This window comes from Lipotes vexillifer, unplaced genomic scaffold, assembly GCF_000442215.2.
Source record: "Lipotes vexillifer unplaced genomic scaffold, Lipotes_vexillifer_v1.1 scaffold672, whole genome shotgun sequence".
Classification (NCBI taxonomy): Eukaryota; Metazoa; Chordata; class Mammalia; order Artiodactyla; family Lipotidae; genus Lipotes; species Lipotes vexillifer.
In genome coordinates, this window is record NW_006787454.1 from 253273 (window position 1) to 278375 (window position 25103).

The 25103-nt window shown below is 38.7% G+C and overlaps 1 protein-coding gene across 1 annotated transcript in view; it reads left to right on the forward strand.

Annotated features, from left to right (window-relative positions):
* Positions 1-25103, forward strand: part of ESR2 (estrogen receptor 2) — a 47562-nt gene that overhangs the window by 4812 nt on the left and 17647 nt on the right. The window contains exons 3-6 of the mRNA XM_007460065.1: positions 7067-7183; positions 14418-14717; positions 17429-17567; positions 23433-23566. Of these exons, the coding sequence (XP_007460127.1) occupies positions 7067-7183; positions 14418-14717; positions 17429-17567; positions 23433-23566 (690 nt within the window). The remainder of the gene's footprint in view (positions 1-7066; positions 7184-14417; positions 14718-17428; positions 17568-23432; positions 23567-25103) is intronic.

Sequence of the window (25103 nt, forward strand, 5' to 3'; positions counted from 1 at the left end):
AGAGTTAGTGTCTTACAATTGCTTCATGCCTAAATGATGATTTCTTTGGACTCTTCATATTTTTGGTGCCCTCTGGTATAAATGCATTGCAATAACTGAAAGTGGCTACTCAATTTTTTTGGTATGTTGAATGAAATAAGAATCAAATATATTTTCATAAATTGTCCATTTTATCCACATTGTTTTATTGAATAAATCCATTTTCATTGTTTTTTTTTGAATATAGGAGATTAATTTTTTGTTTGAGATATAATTTATATACAGTAAAATTCCCCTATTTTATTTTTATAGTTTTATGAATTTTGAAAATACATGTAGTCATGTAACCACCACCATAATTAAGATATGGAGCATTACTATAACCGCAAAATATTCCTTCATGCCCATTGTAGCCAATTTCACCCTAACCTTCCAGGCTCTGGTGACTCTTGATCTATTTTCTGTCCCTATAGTTTTGCCTTTTCTAGAATGTCATATAATTGAATCTTAAAGTATGTAACGATTTATGTATGGTTTCTTTCACTTATCATGTTGCTTTTAAGATTTATCTGTGTTGTTGGATGCATTAGTAGTTCATTCCTTTTTGTTACTAATATTCCAGTAGGTGTGCCCCATTTTGTTTATTCATTTGAGTTGTTTCTAGTTTTGTGCTATTTTAAGTAAAGCTGCTATGAACATTTATGCATATCTCTCAGTGTAGACATCTTTTTGTTTCTTTTGGGTAAATATCTATGAGTAAAATGGCTGGTTGTATGATAAGCTAATGTATGTTTAGCTTTATAAGAAACTAACAAACTGTTTTCCAAAGTGGTCGAACCATTTTGTATTCTCAACAGCAATGTATGAGAGTTCCAGTTGCTCCATGTCCTTATCAAAACTTGATATTGTCAGTCTTTTAAAGTTTAGCCATTCCATTTATATTGGTATGTAGTTCTATCTCACTGTGCTTTTATTTTGCATTTTCTGATTACTGACGATTTTGAGCACCTTTTCTTGTGTTCATTAATTTTTTTCTATGTATATGATATAAAGTTCTATATGTACTAGTGTTTAGTCTGACTGTTCTGTTGATCTATCTCTTCATTCTTGTATAAGTACCACATTATTTTAAGTATTATAGTTTTATAATGAATTTTAATACATGCCAGTATAAATTCCTCCTATATTAAAAATGTCCTGGCTATCTTCTCATGTTTATTTGTCCACAGGAACATTAAAATAATTTTATTAAGTGACCTCCCATCCTTAATGTTAAGAAAAGTGGATATTTTATTAAACCTAAGAATTATTTTGAAAGGAAGCTCTGTAATAGTCTTCACATCAAGAAACACGTTGACTCCATTTATTTAGGTCTTTTACATCTCATAAAATTTGGGGTTTTTTTTGATATGTATCTGGCCCATTTCTTCATGTTATTTCCATAAAGTTCATCCTTCTGGCTATTTATTTTATATCCACATATAATAGTAATGATACTACTGTACTCGACTATGCGCTTTCATTTTGGTATTTATAATAACCTTTTATCATTGTCATTTGAAAGTTAAAATCCATTTGACTGCTGCTCATGAATCTTCAACTCTTTATTTCTTAAGACATTTTAGGCTAAGCTTTAAATGGGAAGCTGTAGCAGCCCATAGGTTGTGTAAAAGATTCTTACCTTCAAGGCATATATTCCATTACTTGGAACTTATTTGGTCTTGAACTCAAGAAGGATATCCTGAGGGAAGAAACAACAAGGTAGATGCTTGCTATTGAAGTATAAGAGTGCCAGGGAGGGTATGGGTAATAATTGCTCTGTTTTTTTCTTTTTTTTTTAAGAGCTACATTATTTTATTTTTTAAAAAATGTATTTATTTATTGGCTGCATTGGGTCTTTGTTGCTGTGTGCGGGCTTTCTCTAGTTGCGACGAGTGGTGGCTGCTCTTTGTTGTGGTGCGTGGGCTTCTCATTGCTGTGGCTTCTCTCTGTTGCGGATCATGGGGCTCTAGGCACACGGGCTCAGTAGTTGTGGTGCACGGGCTTAGTTGCTCCATGGCATGTGAGATCTTTCTGGACCAGGGCTCGAACCTGTGTTCCCTGCATTGGCAGGCAGATTCTTAACTGCTGCGCCACTAGGGAAGTCCCTAATTGCTCTGTTTTTAAAATAAGAAAACTGGGAGGCTGAGCTGATATTAAAGTTGGGTCTTCTGATTTCAAGTCCAGTGCTGTCTCTTCCCTCCATGCAGTTGGATATGAATGATAATACATATTCAGACAGTCTCAATTTTGCAGAGAACAAAGATAACCTTTTATGTTTTGTATTATAAAAAGCATATTTTCCTATAAAGTTTTATATCTTAACTAAAAGAATTAGCTTCATATTTTGCCTTTAATTTTGCTTTGAACTTTTCTCTTAGTTCTGTTAGTGTGGAGTAGCAGACTGTTGCATGGAACAAGAAAGCCATTTTAATACATGGGGTGTTTGGTGCAGTTCAAAGAGGACTTTTTTCTTTTTGCCAGAAATGAAGTGAATTACCATGACCTTTTTGCATAAGACATTTTCTGGGCTATTTTATTGAGCATGTTCATATTATTGTGCTTTCGGATCCTTTTTAAAAAGTAAAATGATCTTTTACAGTAAACTCTGAGAGAAAAATAAAAGCCAACCTCTACTTGTCCCTTAAACGCTTATTGTTATGAATCTCCTTATAAAACCAATAAGGATGACATCATGTATAGTTCTTAGAGGTTTTAGAAGATACTTAAAAGATTGCTTCTGCTATGGAAAGTACTGTGGGATTACATTTATCTTCTAAGTATAAAGCATTATATTCTAAAGTACAATAGAAAGTTTCTGATTAGAAATATATTTTGGCTTTTAAAATTTATTTTTGTATATTATAAGTGAGGATAAAAGCAATAACAAGATAATTATCTGTTCCTTTAAATTTTTTTTATAGCACACCTTATATTACCACCTATTCTTGAGTGTGTATGGAACCTGTAAATATGATGACAGAGTCGCTCCCTTGGTTAGGTTACATTTTATGGCAAATGGTATTGGGATAGTCTCTTGTGATTAGTTTCTTGTGATTATGCTGTGATTATATAAGACTCCATCATAGCAGACTGTGGAGAGACTGGAAGTCAGAAGGATGTGCTTCTCCTGGCCTGGAAGGAAGCAAACATGTTGTGAGCTGCTTCTGGGCAAGGAACTGCAGGTGCCTCTAGGAGCTGAGAGCAGTGTCCAGCCTATAACTAGCAAGAAAATGGGAATCTCGGTCCTACAACTGCAAGGAATTGATTCTGTCAACAACTTAAATGAGCTTGAAAGAGGACCCTGAGCTTCAGATGAGACCACAGCCCAGTCAATACGTTGGTTGCAGCCTTGTTGGGACCCTGAGTAGAGTAAGCTGCGTCTGCACTCTTTATTTGCAGAAACTATGAGATAATAAATTTGTTTGATTTTAAGCTTGTAGAAATTTATTATGTGGCATGGAAAACTAAAACAGTAACTTTAAGGAGATTATTGAACTGAGCTTAAGTGTTTTCATGTGTAAAATGGGGATTATAACTCTTTATAAGGGCAAGTTATAGGACTAAATGAAATGCTGATGAAAACTACCCGGAAATCAGTAGGACATCAGGAATGTTGGTGTGTCAGGCTAGGAAGACATTGCTTCCTGTACATGGCCAGGATGGAGGGTCACTTGAGAGAGTGGTTTTTGCATCTCTAGGGCACCTTTGCTGGTACCCAGGCTGATGCAGAGTGTGATGGTAGAGCCACAAACAACTGAATTTCAATTTGTGTTTTGTTGAACAGATGTTACTGGAATCTATCTAAAAGGGGAGAGGATTATAAAATTTAATTATGGTTCAATCATGGAACCATAGCTTTTTGAAGTGTTCTTTAAAATCTGGTGAGTTGGAAAAAGGAAAGTTAATTTCACAGCTTAAAACAATAACATTTGAAATATAGATAAATTTCAATTTATCTGTATTTGCATATTTATTTGTATGTGTCTATATTTGTGTGAATTCGTTTATTGTTTGAGTAGCTAACAGAGCATTTTAAAAATGAGTCTCCAACTTACAGAAAATGTGCATATGCAATATAAAGAAGCTTTTTTCCTGAAATCATGAGTTGCCAATATTATGCCCCGTCGCCTCCGAACACTTAACATGTATTCCGGTAGAGCCACAAGGGTCAAATTGGGAAATTAGCATTGATACGTTATTACCATCTAATGTTTAGACTTGTTCCAGTTTTCCCAGTTGTCCAAACAGTGCCCTCTACAGCAAAAGGATCCAGTTTAGAATCACACTTTGCATTTAGTTGTTAGGTCTTTAGCCTTTCTCTCTCTGTCCAGAACAGTTCCTCAGTTGTTCCTTGGTTTTCATGATCTTGACAGTTTGGAATCTTATAGGCCAGTTATTTTGCAGAATGCTCCTCCCTGTGGGTTTGTGTGATGGTTCCTCATCATTAGATTCAGCTTACACATTATTGGCCTATTGGAATATCACAGAAATGATGCTATATTCTTCTGACTGGCTCCTTTCATGTAGTGCCTGATTTCAATTTGTCCCAATACTAGTGATGTACACTTTGAATATTTGGTTAAGGTGATGTCTGTGAGGCTAGTGATGTCCCTGCTCCCATGCTCTCTCGGGGGATAGAGTTAGGGAATATATTTATTCCAGTATATATAATTATTTATTTGGGTGTCCAAATTATCCGAGATTTGGCCAGTAGTGTTCCCTTAAACTGGCTTCTGTATCTTTTTTGACATGTGCCCCTAACTCTTTAGACACTTCTTTACTTCCTGGCACAACAAGATGTTTCAGGCTTATCTTGTACTTTCCCTGCCCCAGTGGGATAAGCTGGAATAAACTGTTTCTCCAAGGTTCCCAGTTTCCTATGAGTGGAGAATGATATTCATAAACCAAGATCTGGGTGTTAGTTTACTCATTGCTGTTGGGATATCTCTGCTTCCAGCCTGTCTCAGAGGATAGAGTATTTGTTCTAGTATATATAAATATTTTTATATATATATATATATATATATATATATATATACAGAGAGAGAGAGAGAGAGAGAGAGGGAGAGAGAGAGAGAGAGAGGGAGAGAGAGAGAGTATAAAATATATAAAATTTCATATTTATATTCAGTTTAGAAAAGAAATAAAGAGCAACCTCCTGTGTGACTAGTGCTCAGGCCATGAAATAGGATATCTCCAGAAACAAACCCTCTGGGTGGTCCTTTTAGTTACAGCACCTTCTCTCCCTACAGAGGTAAGACAGTTCTAACTTCTGCCTTCCTTGCCATGTTTTTACCGCCTATGCATGTAACCCTAAACAATATAGTTTTTTCTATTTTTGAACTTTATATAAATGGAATCCTCTCCTTTATGTTCTTTTGTGACTTCTTTTATAACTTGCTCGTTTAGTTTATCATTGAGATTCATCCATTTTCCACATTGAAATTATGGGCCATTATAGGTTTTATCGTAAGAAGTTCAGGCTCTATTGAAAGACTCAGTTAAGAAATAAAGGCACCATAATACCCTGTTCACTTCCACTTTTTATATATTTTATTATAATTTCTGTTCCTTAAATCTCTCAGGTCTCTGTATTTATCTTCATCCTCCCTACTATTACCAATCCAGGCAGGCAGCCTCCTTTCTGGTTTGCACAGCAACAGTGGGTTCTTGCTTGGTCTCCTAGCCTTCATCAATCTTGCTGCCTCTAATCTATTTTCCATACAGCATCTGAAGTAATGCTTTTGGTGTTTTTATTTTTTGTTTTTCTTTGGCTGCGTTGGGTCTTCATTGCTGAACATGGGCTTTCTTTAGTTGTGGCCAGCAGGGGCTGCACTTCGTTGCAGTGCGCGGGCTTCCCATTGCGGCTGCTTCTCTTGTTGCGGAGCACGGGCTCTAGGCACATGGGCTTCAGTAGTTGCGGTGCATGGGCTCAGTAGTTGTGGCGTGTGGGCTTAGTTGCCCTGCAGCATGTGAGATCTTCCCAGACTAGGGATCGAACCTGTGTCCCCTGCATTGGCAGGCAGATTCTTAACCACTGCTCCACCAGGGAAGTCCCAGTGCTGCTTTTTGAAATGGAAATTTTCTTGTTTCTTCTTTACATAAAAGAAGTACCATTGTCTTAGTCAGATATTGCTCTACAACTCTATTTAGGCTGTAGATTACTACAGTGAGCATTATTTTTTTATTTATGGGTCTGTGAGCTGTTTAGGGTGGCTCTACTTCATAAGGCTTGGCTCTGGGCTTTGGGTTGAGTTCTGGTCTGCACCACACGTCTCCACATTCTCCTTGGACCAGTGGCTACCATAGGCATTTTCTTCTCACGGGCACTCAAGAGGCCAAGCCAAACTTTTGGAGTATCACATCTACTTCCATACCATTGGCAAGTCCCATGGCCAAGCCCGACGTGAGTTGGTGAGGAGGTGTACTCTGCCTGCTGTTATACACTGTAATGTCACAGGCTGAGGGAGGGAGTGAAGAATTAAAAACGATAATTTAACCCACCACAACCATTATCAAGTGGCAGTTCTTTCTGTCCTTGTTTTGTTTGATGATTTCTATATTCTCTTATTGACCAGTGTAGTTCTTTTATTTAGCTATGAATTCCTATTAAAATATCATGTTAAATACCGCGGAGGAATGTATGTAAAAGTGTACAAGCAGTTGAATTTGGTGACCTGATACAAGTGTTACTCTCAAGGAGTCCTGTGACTTGGAGCAAATCAATTTCAGGTGACTGTCTCACTTTCCATGTCTAGAGGAGACTGTTTCTAAATGTATCTCTTGAGAATTCTAAGAACATGCAGAGAATAACCTATTCAAAAAGGGTAGGATATTGAAATATTCTTAGGTTTCCTTTACTCACGAACAAGGCACTGATGAGGCTGAACTTGGTTTTTATACCTGTACCTGTGGTTAAGAAGATGTCTCCTATCTCTCAGCTGGGTAGCGTTAGTTGTGTTGTTGACCAGGAAGAAATTTAGCCAAAATATTATAACAATAAACTTCCTTTTTTGTTGTTTTTGTTTTTTTTGCTCTGCTATAGGACATAATGATTATATTTGTCCAGCTACAAATCAGTGTACAATAGACAAGAACCGGCGTAAAAGCTGCCAGGCCTGCCGACTTCGGAAGTGCTATGAAGTCGGAATGGTGAAGTGTGGTGAGTGTTCCCTTCCCCTTCTGTGATATGTGGGACATGCTGAGAGCCATGTCAAACTGGGGACAGTTTGAGGACCTGGAGACATGTAGCCTGGATGAAAGGAGATTTAGAACATGGTAATTATCTTCAGGTGTGTGTATGCTGTCCCATTGCAGGGGTGTTGACTTATTCTCTAAAGCTGCAGAAGACAGAGCTGGGGTGAACAGGAGCAAGTGGTAAGAGGCAGATTTTGGCCCAATGTAGGGAAGAACTTTCTACAGTTCAAGTGGTCTGACCACAGAATAGGCTGCTGCATGAATTAGAGAACTCTAGCCACTGAGGTGCTCAAATGGGCTGGATGACCATCTGCCTGAGGCCTTGAAAAGTCTAAGGATGAAGTTCAGGTAAATGTTCATGGTTAAAGCTCTGACAAGAAAGTTGACTATCTTGTGGGCTACTTGGGATGACTCGTGCCTATCCCTCCATTAACTTTCTAGAAGTGGAAAAAATATGCGTAGGAGTCAGAAACATGATAGACCTATGGAAAGCACATAGGGTATGGATTTTGTTCTAAGACAGTATGTGTGCATATATATGTGAACATAAACATGTACATACATGAAAAAACAAAGAGAAATGAGAACATTAGTATAACAACTGACGACGATGCTTACACTGCACTCTCTCCACCTGGCTAACTTGATTCACTTGTTGTACATACTTGCTTGTTTATATACAGTCATATCAGCTCTGCCTGTACTTTTCTTATTCTTCTGCCAGCCAGTATTTTAGCAGTGGTTTGTTGTTATTTCTCTCTTTGTAACTATTTGAAAAATTAAAAAAAAAAAATCCTCTCTCTTTTCTCCCTGACAGTCTCTTAGTAGCTCTGCCCCTTGAACATTCTCTGTTCCCTCCCCTAGTTCAGAATTAGAGCAGAAGTTCTCTTAATTTAATCACAGTTCTCTGGCTTCCTAAAATCACTTGTGTTCTCCATTTCCTCTGTAAAATATCCTGCCAATGCCCATGACCTCCCAGTGGGTATTGGTTACTTTCATAAACGCCACTTCAGTTATATCCTTATCAGTAACCAATGGGCTTCTTCCCAACCTGTTTCTACTCATTGTAATTGTTAAATCATATAATTTAATTAAACTTTATGCAAACATATGAAATATGAGTAGGGAAAGATAGTTGTTCCTGTGAAAGCTTTGAATAAAACTGTAAAGGACTAATAGCTATTGGGTTAGGTATGGGTGAGATTGGGGCAAAACCATTTATACACCTATAAAGAGTCTGCATTCAGATTGCTTTAGGAGTGCCTAAGTTCTTGCTCTGTTTTAAAGAAGCTGAAACTGAAAATCCAGAGACAAGGTAACTTGTGATTAAATTGGCAGAGGTGCTTAAATAGAAATCCTTGGCCCTCTGACCAAAGACTGCAAATAAATATATCATGTTTTAAGTAAAATGATATTTTAAATTGTATACTTAAAAAAAAAAAAGATTTCCAATTTAGCCTTAGGTTAGAAACGCTTTTAATGTACTAGAGTCTGTTAGTGGCTGTGGTTCTCCTGGTTTGGGACCAGGGCAGTAGCACATACACTCCAGCTGTAGGGGACAGTGTATGCAGTGAGAAGACCAGCAGGACTAGACCCCCCCCCACCACCCAACATAGATGGAATCTCATTTTTTTGTCTCATTACTTCTTGCTAACGGTGACTATGCCCTTTCTGGCCCTCTCTGAAACAGAGGTATCTGCTTCATTGAGTTTTGTGAGGAGTAAAGACCTAACACAGTGCCTGGTGTTAAATTTTGCTTTTCCTTCCTTTCGCCCTTGTTGAAAGGCTCATATTAATTAGGAGTTTTGATACAATACAGTTTCAGAAAGCAGAGTTCAGAGATGTTCCTGAATTTTTCCTGGAAAAGGTCATTGAATTTGACCCAAAAGTCACTGTATAGGGCTAAGAAAAAAATATTTCATTATTGTAGATTACAGAAGGAATGAGATGGATTGATGTGCAAACAGATGGATATTTTGGCCCTTTACTGACCACGGGAAAAGACGATTAGGAGTGAATTTTCTTAACTGTGCCTCCCTCCTTTCCCAGCCCTCTTCTTGTCTGCCCTCCTGAGAAAACCCTTGATCTAGATTCTTCCTTCTGTCCAATCTTAGAGGATTAGGGATTCTCCCTGCATTCTGGATCCTCCTGCATAATTCCACTTCCCCGTTTTATTCAGAAATCCTGTCCCTTTTGTCATCACCTTTTTCTTCTGCATTTCCAATCCTTTCTGCTGAGGTATTAATATCGTTGTTTAAATGGTAGGAGGGTACCCACCCAGAATAGCTTCAGGGACAAGGCTTCATTATAAGAATACACTGAAATGCAAATAGGCAGGAAACCGATCTGAATAACTGTATACTTGATCTAGAGCCCTGTGTTAGGACAATAGCTCGGCATCTTTCAGATGCCATCTCTTTATTCACCCGCTGTATAGACACTTGAAAGTAATTTGATAGGGAGGTGATATAAAATTGTTGTTAAAAGCACCAGCTCTGGATTCAGAACACTGATTGGTTTTAGATCCTGCTTCTGCTATTTTCTAGCTTTTCTACCTTGGGCAAGTTACTTGAGCTCTCTTGTGCCTGGATCCTCCCCTGTATGTTGGAGATAGTAATAGCACCTTTTCTCTAGGGTGGTTGTCAGGATGGGGTAATCTATATACAATAGTACACAATGTCTGGCATACAGAAGCTTCCAGTAGATATTAGCTGTCATGATCATCATTTACCATGGTTGTTGTTGTCATCATCTTTTCACTGGGGCACTTTCTAATATGGAGCACTCCTATTTGGTACTTTCTCATTAAGCTCACTCAGAAGCACACTGAGTGACTGCTTGGATTACGGTGTCAAAGCCATAACACTAGGAATGTCCTTGATAGAAAAATGTGAGTTCTTTGTCAATGACTTTATTTTTTGACCTTCTCAATTTCATTTTATTCCAGTGTATACAATACAACTTGATTTACCAGTTAAAACTAGGAACTCTATCAATAGATTCTAGGGGCTTTATTTTATTGATCCTAACTTAGAACAGGGTCTAGTACACAGAACTTTGTTGGGGAAATTTGGTCAAATAAATTTGAATGTGTGGAATCAAAACCTTTTACTTTGTATGGAAATCTGTTTTGTAAACTCCGTATCCTCATATACTCCACAAAAGAGAGATGTGTGATCAAAAAGATACTTTCTTAACCATACATTTTGTCCCATTTTACCCTGGAGGTATAATCGACCTTTAATAATATAATTATAATATTATATATAATATAAATAATAATAGCACTGTATCTGATTACTAATAAAATGAATTATATTTTAGGCTTTTAATTCTTTTCATGAAAATTTTGATTCAGTTATCCCTAGATGAATAGAGCCCTTTCTTCTACTGCAGTTAGCCAAGGATAAGGGAAATTCAGATAAATTTTCTTGGAAGCAAATAACTTAAATTTGCTCATACCTCCTAACTAATATTTCTTTGTATAAATGTGGACAGTTGAATTTCGTGAACAAACACGATGGTGGGAGTATAGAAACTAGGCATTCTGATTTTAACTTTTAGATTTTTTTTTAGGGAAGATTCATATAAATGTTGTGCCCATGCTAACAACATCTTGACTTATGTCTTTTTTTTTTTTTGTGGTACGCGGGCCTCTCACTGTTGTGGCCTCTCCCGTTGCGGAGCACAGGCTCTGGACGCGCAGGCTCAGCGGTCATGGCTCACGGGCCTAGCTGCTCTGCGGCATGTGGGATCTTCCCGGACCGGGGCATGAACCCGTGTCCCCTGCATCGGCAGGCGGACTCTCAACCACTGCGCCACCAGGGAAGCCCGTCTTATGTCTTTTTAAATTCCATCTTACATTTTTGTCTTTAACCAGTGAATATTTAGAAATATTTTTGTGCTCATAGGACTTTGGAAGTTATATTTTTGTTACTGATTTCTATTTTTATTGTGGTCAGAGAATATGATCTATATGATATCAGTTTTAGTTAAAGTTTTATTAATGACTTGTTATGTGATAATTTTTGCAAATTCGATGAGCTTTTTATAGCTCAAGCTTCTTAATTGTGCAGTTCAAATGTTCTGTATTCTTTTTACCCATTTATTTTGTTAGTTTCTGAGAGAGATACATTAAAACATCCCATTATATTGATATTAGTGTATTTGTCAATTTCTCTTTTTCTTTCAATCACTTTTTGGCATTTTGTTTGTAGGCTGTGTTTTCTTGTTGTTGTTTTGATGTATATGAGCTTAGAATTATTTACCTTCCTTTTATAATCTACTTATGAGACCTTAATAATGATTTTTGCCTTTAAGTTTATTTTGTCTGTTATTGATAGTGACTCCAATTTATTTGGTTAATTTTTGCCGTTGTATCTTCTTCTACCCCTTTACTTTCAGTTTTTCTGCATGTTAGATGTATTCCTTATAACCAGTCTATGTCTAGATTAAAAAATATGTCTGATCTCAGAGTTGCTCTTAATTGATTAATTTAGTCTGTTTATGTTTATTGTGATTGTTAGTATTTGGGTTCATTTCTATCATCTTATTGTGTGCTTTTTAAAAAAATTAATCACACACAAATTTTCTACTTTTTTTCCTTTTTGGAGTTGATCATATTTTCCTGGTTTCTTTTTTCTCTTCTGCCAGTTTGGAAATCATACATTCTGTTTTAATTCTTTTAGTGACACTATTTCTATTTTTAGCATGCATTCCTGATTAATTTTAGAATCAAGCCACTCTAATAGATATCTCTCTTCCTAACTAAACATTTTTCTAATGTTCTAGTCAAAATTATTCCTCTCTCATCTTATATGTTATTGTCTGGTATTTTGGTTCTACCTTGTTTCTGTACCTCAAAAAATTATTATTATTTTATTCAGTGTTTTTCAGATTTACTCACATATTTACCAGTTTATTTTCTTACCACTGCTTCTTGACTTTCTTTGCTTCCTTCAGGTTCATTTTTCTCCATCCCAAAGAACATAGTATTTATTTCAAAGGGACTGTGAGTGATATATGTTCCCAGTCTTTTTAAACTGAAAATACCTTTAATTTATCCTCACTCTTGGATGATAGGTTAGCTGGGAATATAATTCTGAATTGAAAGCTTCTTTCTTTTTTTTAAAAAATTTATTTATTTTAAGTAATTTATTTTTGGCTAGTTGGGTCTTTGTTGCTGCGCATGGGCTTTCTCTAGTTGTGGCGAGCGGGGGCTACTCTTCGTTGTGGTGCCCGGGCTTCTCATTGTGGTGGCTTCTCTTGTTGTGGAGCACGGGCTCTAGGCACATGGGCTTCAGTAGTTGTGGCTCATGGGGTCAGTAGTTGTGGCTCACAGGCATCGGTAGTTGTGGCTCTTGGGCTCTAGAGCGCAGGCCCAGTAGTTGTGGCACACGGGCTTAGTTGCTCTGTGGCACGTGGGATCTTCTTGGACTAGGGCTTGAACCCATGTCCCCTGCATTGGCAGGTGGATTCTTAACCACTGAGGCACCAGGGAAGCCTGAAATCTTCTTTCTTAAAGACATTATCCCATTGTGTTCTGCTATATAAACTTACAGTAACTGAAACGTTTTGGTACCAGCACAGGAATAGAAAAATAGATCTGTGAAAAAGTGTAGAAAATCTGGAAGAAGATACTTTTATACACATTTATTAAATGACAAGGCATTTTATAAAAATCAATGGGAAAAGCTTATTTAATAAATGGTATGTGGAAAGTTGTACATCCATTTGGAAAAACATAACATGAAATATCAATATGACATAATAGAAACATACATAAAATTTCAAATAGGTTTGAACCACAAAAGTGTTTTAAAAAGATATAGGAGAATATTTGTGTAATCTTTATGTGAAACAAAAAGACAGATGTGGCTATGTACTAAATCTTCTTATGACAGAAGACACCATGAGCAGAGTTAAAAGATATATTAACAGCTAAGACAAATATTGAATACAACAAAAGTTATCATTCCTATATAAAGAGCCTTTGTAGGTAATTAAGGAGATAAAGAGCAAAAGAAGCAAACAGGCAATATACAAGTAAGAGAAAATGAAAGGCAAACATTTTAGTCAACCTGGCTAGTAATTGAAAAAATACAAAGTAAAATGAGACTGTTTAGTCACTTGCCAGATTAGCAAAGATTTAAAATGATTTTTAATGTCCAATGGTGTTATAAGAAAATAGGTAGCACTTAAAGTATTATTTAGATTATAAATTTTAAAATAGTTTTGAAGGGCAATCTATCAATATGTATCAAAAATTTAAATTTTAATTTAAACGAGCAACTTGGTTCAGCAACTTGACTTCTTTCTGTTTATTATAAGGGAGTAATTGGATACAGGTACAAAGATGCATTTTCATTGTAATGTGTAATATAGTAGCAAAGAAATTGGAACCAACCTAGAGTTCCATCAACAGGGGACACTTTAAATAAGTGGTGCTATACTCATAGAACAGAATGCTATACAGATTTTTTAATTGTTATAAAATGATGCATTTTTAATAAAAAAAGAAAAGGGAGGTTATACAATTATATATATATACACACATATATACATACACTATGTATGTCCTAAAGTTGTATACAAAATATGGAAAAGTATAAAAGCATTAAAAGAAAACTGACTTTAAGCCAAAATTTGTGCTCATCTATATTTTCCAGATTTTTTCAATTACTTTATTGTTTGAAATAAACTTATTTGTGTTAAGTATGTAAAAAGAATACCCAGACACACACACACACACAAAAGAATTTAAGGATGTGTTATTAAAAGTGCATTATTTATAATCAGTCCCTAACTTTTCCTTATCTTCTTCCTGAAGACGATTCCTAATTTCATGGTTTGGAAACTGAGGTATACTGGCACTCTTTAAAAGAGAAATGGATTTAGATTTAGAAATGGAATAGATGACCTTGAAGTGGAAACCTAAAGATCATTTGGGCTATTGTCCCTAAAAAGTCATCACTGATTTTGCCAGTAGAGTCAGTCACAAATATAATAATCTTCAGTACGTGCCCCGCAGGCTCCAGAAATAAAGGTCAGGCTCCTGTTCTAAGGCACATTCTGTGAATAGACTCAGGTCTTCCAGTGATATCACTGCTTCATTTTTACCCTGGCGACTGGGGGAACTTGACTGCTGGGTTGGAGGAGAGACGGGAAAGCAGTGTGTTATCATCTGCTCTCTGCTTTAGGCTCCCGGAGAGAAAGGTGTGGGTACCGCGTAGTTCGAAGGCAGAGAAATTCTGATGAGCAGCTGCACTGCCTGAGCAAAGCCAAGAAAAGTGGTGGGCACGTGACCCGCGTGAAGGAGCTGCTGCTGAGTGCCCTGAGCCCAGAGCAGCTGGTGCTCACACTCCTCGAGGCCGAGCCGCCCCACGTGCTCGTGAGCCGCCCCAGCACGCCCTTCACCGAGGCCTCCATGATGATGTCCCTGACCAAGCTGGCTGACAAGGAACTGGTACACATGATCGGCTGGGCCAAGAAAATTCCGGGTAGGGCTTTCTGGGTCTTAGCTTTAAATTTATTTGTGGAAAGGGCCGCCTGTAACATTTATGGGGCAAGAATACAAAATGGAGGTCCACATTGTGTCTTGGGTATTTAGCAGTTTGAGAGCTTGATTTATAACCTTTAAATGAAATATGTTCTTTCTTCCTATTTTGACATGTATGCCTTCAACACGTCCTGGAAGACCAGGTTCCAGTTTAGAATTCTTCAATTCCTCTGAGTTCTGTACCAGACATGGCGGTGCAGAAAGAGCTGTATATGGTGGGACCCCTTCTCTTCCTGACTCTCTGCCTTCTTCTCCCACTCCTGGATCCATCCCACACCACCTTGCACACACCCCATTCCACCTGTCCACATCTCCTACAGACACTGGCCTGTTGGCCACGTCTCATGCCTAGATCTGGTCTGGGACGAAGGACCCAGGGAAGAGACCCACCCAGGCTCTGGAAGTGGATATGAGGCTATTTAGGCAGGAAATTCTGGGGTCCTGGGACCTGGAACATGGTCTAAAAGGAAGGGATCTGGGCTCCACCTTAACCCATCTCTTGGCTGTGGACTTCTCACCTTGGGAGGAGGGGTGGCGCTCAGTATGACCAGTATGAAAGTGAAACGTTTCTCAGATGCTAAATAGGAATTGTAAAATTTTGTTCCAATAGAGAAAGAATCAGTAGCATGTACATATATGTGGATAAATAGAGTAAATCAGCTGTAGAAGTAACATGAATCATCAATAAACCTGGAATGCTTTTTAACTTGATAGACTTAAAAATGGGTTTGGTTATTCGTAAATTGTCATTTAGAACATTCATATTCCATCCTATAATGTGTCCACTTTCCAGGACCAGTTTGTAACATATATTGTATTGTCACCATCTAATTATTATTTGAATTGGTGTTTCTGTGAAAGAATGAATCAAGGATTCTAACAGAATGACAGCAACCCACCATTCCCTTGGAAGGGCTTCTCCATGTACGTCTGTACATTTGTCTAAGAAATGAGGTCTCTCTCCAAGTTCTAAGCCACTAGGGACAATTTCCATGGCCTGGAGGTCAGCAACTGCATTAAGCACATTTTAAAGATTGAGAAGGGGGCATGAAGCTGGGTGACAGAGCAGCTGGGTGTAAGAGCCTCAGGTAATAGTATCCATAGGGGTCATTTGTTTGCTTCTGAGCTTTCTGAGAATTTCTGGGTTTTCCACTTTGGTTTTGATAGTCTAGCATCTTCACCTTTGCCAGAATGCTGTTTTATTCTCAGCTCTTTCCCATAGGAGACAATACTGATGCAATTTCCTCTAGCTTTTGCTCTATGTGTATTCCAAGCCTAGTTTTCAAGATCCCACGTGGAGAGTAGTGGTGAAATTAATTACTCCTGAGAGCTGTGCAGCTTCTTTAAAACCAAACTCTTAAGCTGCATTAGTCCCTCTTCAAGCCTGGTATTTTGGAAAATTTTCAGAAAGCTTAGGCATAGTCTGAAGCTGTGGGATTTTTTCCCCCCTTTCTCAGCTAATATAGTCATTGTCTAAACCAAAAAAAAATTGGAATATCACCTAGCCTTGGTTTTGTTGAATATCTACAAGTATGAAAAGCTTGATCTCCTTTGGGTAGGCTTATTGTCTATAACTGTGGGTGAGATTGAAACGTGTACACATATCAGGAACCGTAACTGAGTGTAGAATGTGGCTTTGGAAAGGATTTATCCATCTTTCCATTCATTACTCTATTAAATTCTCCTTTGTGCAGATTTGTGTTATAATTGTTCAAAGATTTGAACCATGTGTGTTCTCTGTGCCATAGTTTCCTCATCTGTGAAATGAGGATGATGAGAGATCCTAGCTGTCAGAAATTCTCAGAGATAGGCCTTGTTGCCCCCATTTTTCCTGTAAGAAAACAAAGACTTATAGGAGATTAAGTAACTAGCTGGGATGAGGCCGAGCAGGGTTCTAAGCAGAATGCATTGCACTCCAAGGCCATTTGCTTATATTTACTATATTTATATTATACTGCCTCCTCCTCTTACGGTGGCTTACGGAGGAAGCACCGGTGATCTCTGCTTCTGAAGTGCTCACCTCCCTTAGGGACCTGTTTCAGTTGTTACCTGTCCTCTTCAGCGTAGAGTAGCTTAGAGACTGCACACCTACTCAGAAGAATGATTCTAACGCTAGATGGGAAATGTTAAGCAATTGAAGAAACTCTTTCAGCTGGAGCTCTGACTTTCTGCAGGGGTTGACCCTGCTCTCTCTGCAAGCCTCCCATCTGCCACCCCCACTGTCCCATCCCCCCACTCCTCCTGGCCCCAGTCATGGGCTGGGCCAGATTGGCAGCCCCTCTGACTGGCAGCTGAGCTCTGTCTTTCTCAGTAGTGCAGAGGGATTATTAGGATATAACCAGCAAAGGTCAGGGCCAGCTTTCTGTTCTTCCCTAGCATCTGTCTGGGGAGCTATGTAAGCCCAGGTGACAGTCCTTTAGAAATTCTGAATGAAGTGCATTTCTCTCTGGAAGGGGTTTGAGACTAGAAAATAGTGAGTACTCACTTTGCGTTCAAGATTTTCTCACTTGTCAGCATTTAGCAATGTCTTTAAAATATTGACTCCCCCCCCCCCCCCCCCCCCCCCCCCCGTATGATTGCTCTTCTGTTTTTATGGAACGGGGGAGCTGAGGAGGAGGGTGGGGTGTGCTTACGGCCTCTTGCTTTCCCCAGGCTTCGTGGAGCTCAGCCTGTACGACCAAGTGCGGCTCTTGGAGAGCTGCTGGTTGGAGGTGCTCATGGTGGGGCTGATGTGGCGCTCCATCAACCACCCCGGCAAGCTCATCTTTGCTCCAGACCTCGTTCTGGACAGGTGAGAAAAAAATACTTTGTGTTTCTTCTCCGACTGGTTTGAGTGAGGCGCTGAGTGAAGTGGGAACAAAGTCCTGGGTTCTGCAATTAAAACCTTACTCCTGAGAGGGCAGGTAAGAGGAGGATAATGTCATGAGTTCCTTCACTGGGTCAAGAACCCAAGAAGGAGAGCATGGGCACAATGGTTAAGTGTCCTGTGACTCATTCTTACCTTTTCTTAGAATGAAAAGAGCATGGACACAATGATTAAGTGTCTTGTGACTCATTCTTACCTATTCTTTCAGTGTGGCAGCATTCACTGGCCAGACCACAACAGGGGCCTATGTCCTGCAGGGTATGTGGCCACTAAGTGTACACGTCGACTTAGATTTTTCTGCACTAAAAAACTCCATTTTCAGGTTATAATTTTAAGCTGTCCTGCTGTTTTTTCCACTGGTAGGGACCCTGTACATCTCCAGCTATTTGGACAGGTGATGAAATTCTTACAAATCTACCAAGTTTATTTGAACATGCTTTAACTCACTCTAACTACATGTACTATATAGCATTTTTGGCAATAGCCGTGGAACGAATGGTTGTTTAACCAGATGAAAGTTAACGGAAACTGGGGAACGATAGTGTTAATGTGATAACTTGGTTGCATTTAGTTTTCTTTTAAAGATGGTGCAGAAAAGGAACCAATTTTTAATTGACTTAGGTGAACTGTTCATGGAGGGAAAGCTGGAATGTACAACACTCAGCCTTTTTAGGAGAAAAGTAGAATGCTTTCTTGGGGTAAATTTGAACAGTTTGAAAATCTCCATAGAAATTGATTTCCACATTCCTTATATTGAAAAAAGTGCTAGTGTTGAATATTCAGTCACATTTGACTCTGTGCATAAAGAAGGATGCCTAGTGTTATGAATGGAAAGGATCTGCCCCTTGGCATTGCCTCTTTAGATCATCAGAATATCCCCATGCACACCTTACTCAGATGAAAAGTAATAGCCCAGGGAATTAGCACCCATTCTGTCTGTTGTCATGGATGACAGCATTGACAACACTGTTCTAAGTAACAGAGGTGTGTTGGTGGAGAACAGGGCCGTTGGGAAGAGCTGGAGCGTGGACTGTGGCTCCACTAGGAGCAAGCCCAGAGGGAGGTTCTGGCAGCCCAGACCCTTCAGTAGCGATCAAAATAGCTAACTTATTGGCTTCCAGGCACCATCTTAAGCACTGATATGTGTTAAGTCATTTCATCTTCACAACAGCCCTTTATGGGTAAGCACCATTATTATCCCTGTCCTTCAGATATGGAAACGGGAGGTAGGTAACTTACCTGCAGTTAGCAAGTGATGCAGCTGGGCACAGGGGCTGGCTGTGAAGTTCACACTCTTACCTACAACAGTACATGCCTCCCAGCGGGATAGAGAACTGGAAGAGGAAAGAGGAGGAGGCCAAAAGGCAAAGTAACTTTCTACTTTATTCTTTTATCTTAGAACAAATCTGTTTCACTCTCTGTGCACCTCAGAAGCCTGCTCCTCCTCATCTCAGGGTACCATGTTGTGAGGCAGGCTGCAAGGCCAAGCACCCAGCCAAGCCATCAGTCTCATTCATTCATTCATTCATTCACTCATTGTATTCCACTTGGCATTTAAAGGCACACACACACACAAATATACACACAAAATTCCCTAGAAGTTAGTGCTAGGAAGAAGTTCTATCCTTTTGGTGAACCAATAAATTTGCAGACTTTGGGACCTGGGTTATTTTATTTTTTGCCTTGATTTCCAAAATTGATGCCACATTTAGTGTTTATTTTCAGTGACTATTTCATTCCTGGTTTTTAGTACAACTAACTTACCTCTTCGTGCGGATTCTTTAACTCCCATGTGTATATCAATTACTGTAAATTGACACCAATCCCAGATAAATTTTAGGCTTACCTGTTGGTTAAGTAATAGAAGAAAAAAAAAGTAATTTTTCTTATATGTTATTTTAATAGACTCACATTACTTTATAAATATTTGGATGTCTTATTTTTTACAAGAAAGAAATCGAGTATATTTGAGGATGAAAGAGGAGTTCTTGGGAATTGTAAATGCATTCACAATGAACAGGCATTTTTTTGGAGTGCCTACTGGTGGTTATTTTTTGTTGCAGTCCCTACTTGATTTGAGCACTCTGTAAAGTATAGAATTTCAATTCCGAGACTCTTAGTGCATCTGTTATACAGATAAATACATTTTAATATAATGGGTATGTTTCTGGAGGAGCTGCTTATTCAAAAATGTTCAGAATGTGACTTATTCCAAAAGTCAGGGATCATGCACCATAAAAGTGTTCTATTGTGAATCTTTTTTGCAACGTGAATAAATAATTTTCACACTACATGAAAATAATTGTCTTTTGGTAGATTGTCCTGTCAGAGTTCCTTTAAGTGGTGGTATGACCATGTAAGCAGTGAATACAATTAAATTAGCCTATTTATTTGTGGAGACTGAGACTATAATTTGTTTCCCTTTATTCTTGTTGAGGCTTCTGCAGCGAGAAAACTTGAACCTACTGAGGATGAGAGGAAAATCCGGGTATCTCAGCTTATTTCTAACAAGGTAGTTCTTTTAGTAATCACTAGAATCCCAATTCATGTGAAGATCTACCACAGAATCTGAAGTTCTGCTTGCTCAAAAAATCATATATGCTAAGACATTATGTGTCCTTAGCATCAATAGGAAACTGTCAAAATGTTATTAAAAAGTCAGAGGAAGTGGATGTTTATGGAGTTCTGTGGACTCACAAGTGTAAATGTACTGAGTTTGCATTCACCTCAGGTATTTGTATATTGAACTTTCTTCAAGAGACTGACAGAATTTTCACTTCTGAATTTGTATTTCCCTTTTGTACTCAGATCTCATTTCACCTGAGTTCAATATTTAAGTCCTTCCCATGTGCTAAGCTCTCCCAACCCTATTGCCACCCACACAAAGATAGACAAACTGTGGTCTATTAGCCACATGTGTGCTGCCAGCGGATATATATATATATATGCCAGTACAAAACAGTGAACCCCAAAGGGAAGCCCACTCTTTCAACACGTTGTCCTTGGTATCAAACAGAATATTTTTCTTTTATAAAGGGAGTGGTTATCAAATATAAGATAGTCCACATGGAACTACTTTTATTTTTATTTAGCACTGGTTTATGGGGAAATGGAGTGTAAAAGTAAATTTCCATGAGTAGTTTGGTTTGATTGATATATTGTTTCAGTATTTTAACATCCAACTCATATACCCACTAGGTTGAATTCAGATCTTTTAAACCTGTCTTAATTTCTTACTCATAATTCAGTGTCAATCATAGTTACTTACAAAATAAATGAAATAGGTCTCATTGATTGTAAAGTCCTTCCTCACTCTGTTCTGTATCACTCATTTTAAAGTAGAACTCTATTAGGGTGTCCTTTATAAGATATTGTACCTTATTGCCCCTATATTTCTCATTTATTTTCTAGAAATGTATTTGTTTTCTACAGCCTGTGAAGTGAATAAAATATTCTAACCTTGCCACCCCTTGAATGAGATGGTTGGCTCTCACACCTGCTGGAGAAAGCAATCAGACCTTGCTCTTTACATCTGGTTGAGAAATTCACTTTTTCCATGTGGTACATATGTTCTGATTACTTTGAGCTGCAGCATTTATCAAGGTCTAAGATACCCTAAAATATAAACTCTACCTCCATTAAAAAAAAAAAATTTAGTTATTTATTTTGGCTGCACCGGGTCTTAGTTGCGGCATGCGGACTCTTAGTTGTGGCATGCGGGATCTAGTTCCCCTGACCAGGGATGGAACCCCTGTCTTACCCACTGGACCACCAGGGAAGTCCCTCTACCTCCATTTTTGAAATATGAATTTACATTTTACATGGTATGTATTTCGATGAGGAAATGGTGCTAACTTCAGTATTTAGAGATGTGTTTTTAGGCACAGGTGGCAGCTTCTGCAAAATAGGATTGATTTCAAATGAGTCCCCTTATCATACTACTTGGGGAGCTGTGTGTGTGTGTGTGTGTGTGTGTGTGTGTGTGTGCATGCACACATGTGCCCGTGACCCCACCTCTGAGTCTCACAAAAGAGTAAAGAGCCAAACTATTAAATTGTCAATGCAGGACTTGTTGGATTTTTTGTTTTTGCCCCCAGAGATATTTTAAAACTAGCTTTTCTCAGTATCAGATGTCCTTAAACCCACCAATTACAGTTTCCAATAATTAATTGTCCTAGGCCGAGTGATTTGATGATTGGCTTGAGGGGCATTCAAGTGAATAAGTGAATAAGTATTTCTTGTGCCTCTGCTATGTGCAGGGCATGCATGTCCTTACTGGACATTAGCAGCAGGCTGCCTGGGAAAGCCCAGAGCAGGGGAGGTGGGTGAATGGCATATGGAGGGCTGGGCCTTTCCTATAGATTTTGGCACCCTTTGCCCAGGGCTCTGATTCTCCAAGGTGGTCTTTCCCTTAGGAGTGACTTCTAGGGGGCACTGGCATTTTATCACTTAACCTGTGCGCTTCCAGGAAGTCTAAACTGGTTTCCAGAGTTACCGTGCTTGTTTGCCAGTGTGCACAGTTTGCATACTCGTAGCTTTGTGTAGTGAGCTTGCGGGGGTGTGAACGCTGTGGACTGCAGGATCCTGGTAAGCGGGCATCCAAGCGTAGCACCAAACAGGAAAGGCTTTAGCAGGATTGGTAGTACCCACTGGTGCCAGTTCATTTGAACTCTACAGAGGCCCTTTCTCCAACTACTACCATCACGGGAAATGTCCTGGCTTGGGGTTGGGAGAAGGAGGGACAAGCCAGTGTTCTTTGAAGATCTCAGGTCCCCTTCAGGGCCTGCTACAGAGACTGAAAATGAAACTTGCAGAAACTCATGGCCACCATAGCTGCCCTTTGCTGTGTACTGCAGGTTTTTAGAAGCAAATGAATGTTTCATAGCGAAATCATTTAACTGCTTGCTTGTCAAAGACTTCCATTAGCTCTATGACTGATGATAATGGAAGTTGTTTTGGGAGCAGTGAGGTGGAATAATGTGTGTCTGGCTGGAGTGAATTGAAGCTGGTATTTTCTAGGTACAGTTCAAGTAATTTACTTCAAAAATATGCTTAAACATTCATTTCCATAAGGAGTGCTCAAAAGAATCTCGATTACATAGTCCAAAGTTTGTCTAAAACTTTTGCTTAAAAATAATCTTTGGCACATCAAAATTACCATGTCTCCATTTCTCCCTTCCTTTCCTGATTCTAATCTATCTTCTGTAATTGTGATTTCTTTGTATGTCATATTAGCTTTTCTTCAGACTGCATTTAAATGTCTCTTAGTTGCCCCGCCAGTTTCTAGTTGACCAACAGGATGTGTGAGTTAAGCCCTAGATATAAAGTAATATTTCTTCTTGGGATATTTGCTTCTGTAATGTTCAGTCTTTCCTCATTAATACTAAAGAGTTTTTTGATGAGCACATGGACTGTATCATTTTAGTATTATGTGTCATATTGAGGGCTGGTTGGCTGACAGTTTAGATCAAAAATAATGAACAGAAATGGTATTCCTTTAAGAAAACATTTGGTGAATAGGTAGGAGGAAAATGTACTTCCAGTGCACACTGTTGCCTAAAGAGTATATATTCAAATGTTTGCTTTATGGACTTCTAGGAAATGCCCTGTCTTCCTTATATAAAAATAATTCTAGTAATTTCACATTTCTGGGTGTGGTCTCATTACTATCTTGTTATTGTTAAAGGGTGTACAAGATGAAACTTGAGATTAAAAAGAAAATACTCCTTATTGCTTTCGATGGTTACTGGAAGCTGTATGTTCCTTACATTTCTAAATGGACTTTTGTAGGGATGAAGGGAAATGTGTAGAAGGAATTCTGGAAATCTTTGACATGCTCCTGGCAACGACTTCAAGGTTTCGCGAGTTAAAACTCCAACACAAAGAATATCTCTGTGTCAAGGCCATGATCCTCCTCAACTCCAGTAAGTAACCACACAGCTGGGCCATGTTTTATGGGGGGAGAGATGCCGTTTCTAGAGCTGGCATGGTGTTGAGGAGTACTGAATTTCTTTCTTTCTTCTTTTTTTTCCCTGAATTTCTTATTTTATTTAAAAAGGGGAAAATGGCTTTCTTTCGGACTTTTCTGTTTCATTTTATAGGCACTTAAAGTGTAGTTAACTTTTGGTAATTTGAATATAAATTATTCGTTGGGTGAATTACTGGTAGTAATTTAAAAAGTAGCTGAAACCACTCTACTGGAAAAGGAAAAAACGAACTTCAAAATGTTTACTTCTCATCCTTTTTTCTTTTTTTGACATTTTAATTTATTTCATTGTGATGTAATTGACATATAACACTGTGTTAGTTTCAGGTATACAACATAAATGATTTGAATTTTTTATAAATTTATTTTTATTTATTTCTTTATTTATTTTTGGCTGCGTTCGGTCTTCGTTGCTGCATGTGGGCTTTCTCTAGTTGCGGCGAGCGAGGGCTACTCTTTGTTGTGGTGCGCGGCTTCTCATTGTGGTGGCTTCCCTTGCCGTGGAGCACGGGCTCTAGGCACGCAGGCTTCAGTAGTTGTGGCACATGGGCTCCAGTAGTTGTGGCTCGCGGGTTCTAGAGTGCAGACTCAGTCGTTGTGGTGCACGGGCTTAGTTGCTCCGTGGCATGTGGGATCTTTGCAGACCAGGGCTCGAACCTGTGTCCCCTGCGTTGGCAGGTGGACTCTTAACCACTGCGCCACCGGGGAAGTCCCAGATGATTTGAATTTTGTGTATATTGAGAAATGATCACAATAAGTCAACACCCATCACCATACATAGTTAACAAAACTTTTTTCTTGTGATGAGAACTTTTAAGATCTGCTTTCTTAGCAACTTTCAAATATGCAATACAGCATTATTAACTGTCGTCACCATGCTGTACATTATATCCCCGTGACTGTTGTATTTTATAACTGGACTTTCAGCCCCTTTTCAGTGTTTATACGGACCTTTTACATGGTTAACATGCATTTATATTTACTGTTTTGGGTTCTGCTTTTACAAGTTCATTTATTCATTCATTTCATTCATTCATTCACTAAAGATGTTGAGGATATATGTATTCCTGCCCTCCCATGGCTCATAGAGAGAGAGAGAAAACAAATTCGCTAAAAAGAATGATCTCGGTGCTATCACAAAGTGTATACAGAGCACTGAGTACTCTGGGAAGACAGGAGGAGAAGTGCTGAAGTGGTTGCAGAAGGGAACGATGTTTGGGTGTTGAATGAGTTGATGGGCAGGTGGGAGGGGTAGGCAGGGAAGAATGAAAGGACGGGGGTAAGCCAGGAGCTGCAAGTCATGCAGTGGAAGAGCAGGGGGAGGTGGACAAGGTTGTAAAATGTAGTGTTGAAGATTACTGAGTGTAACTCCTGTTGAGAATTGTTGCCTGGGGCATTGAGCAGCCCTAGAAGAGGGTCAGGCAGGGAAGTATCATGGACAGATAGGCATTCTTTTTTTTTTTTTTTTTTTTTTG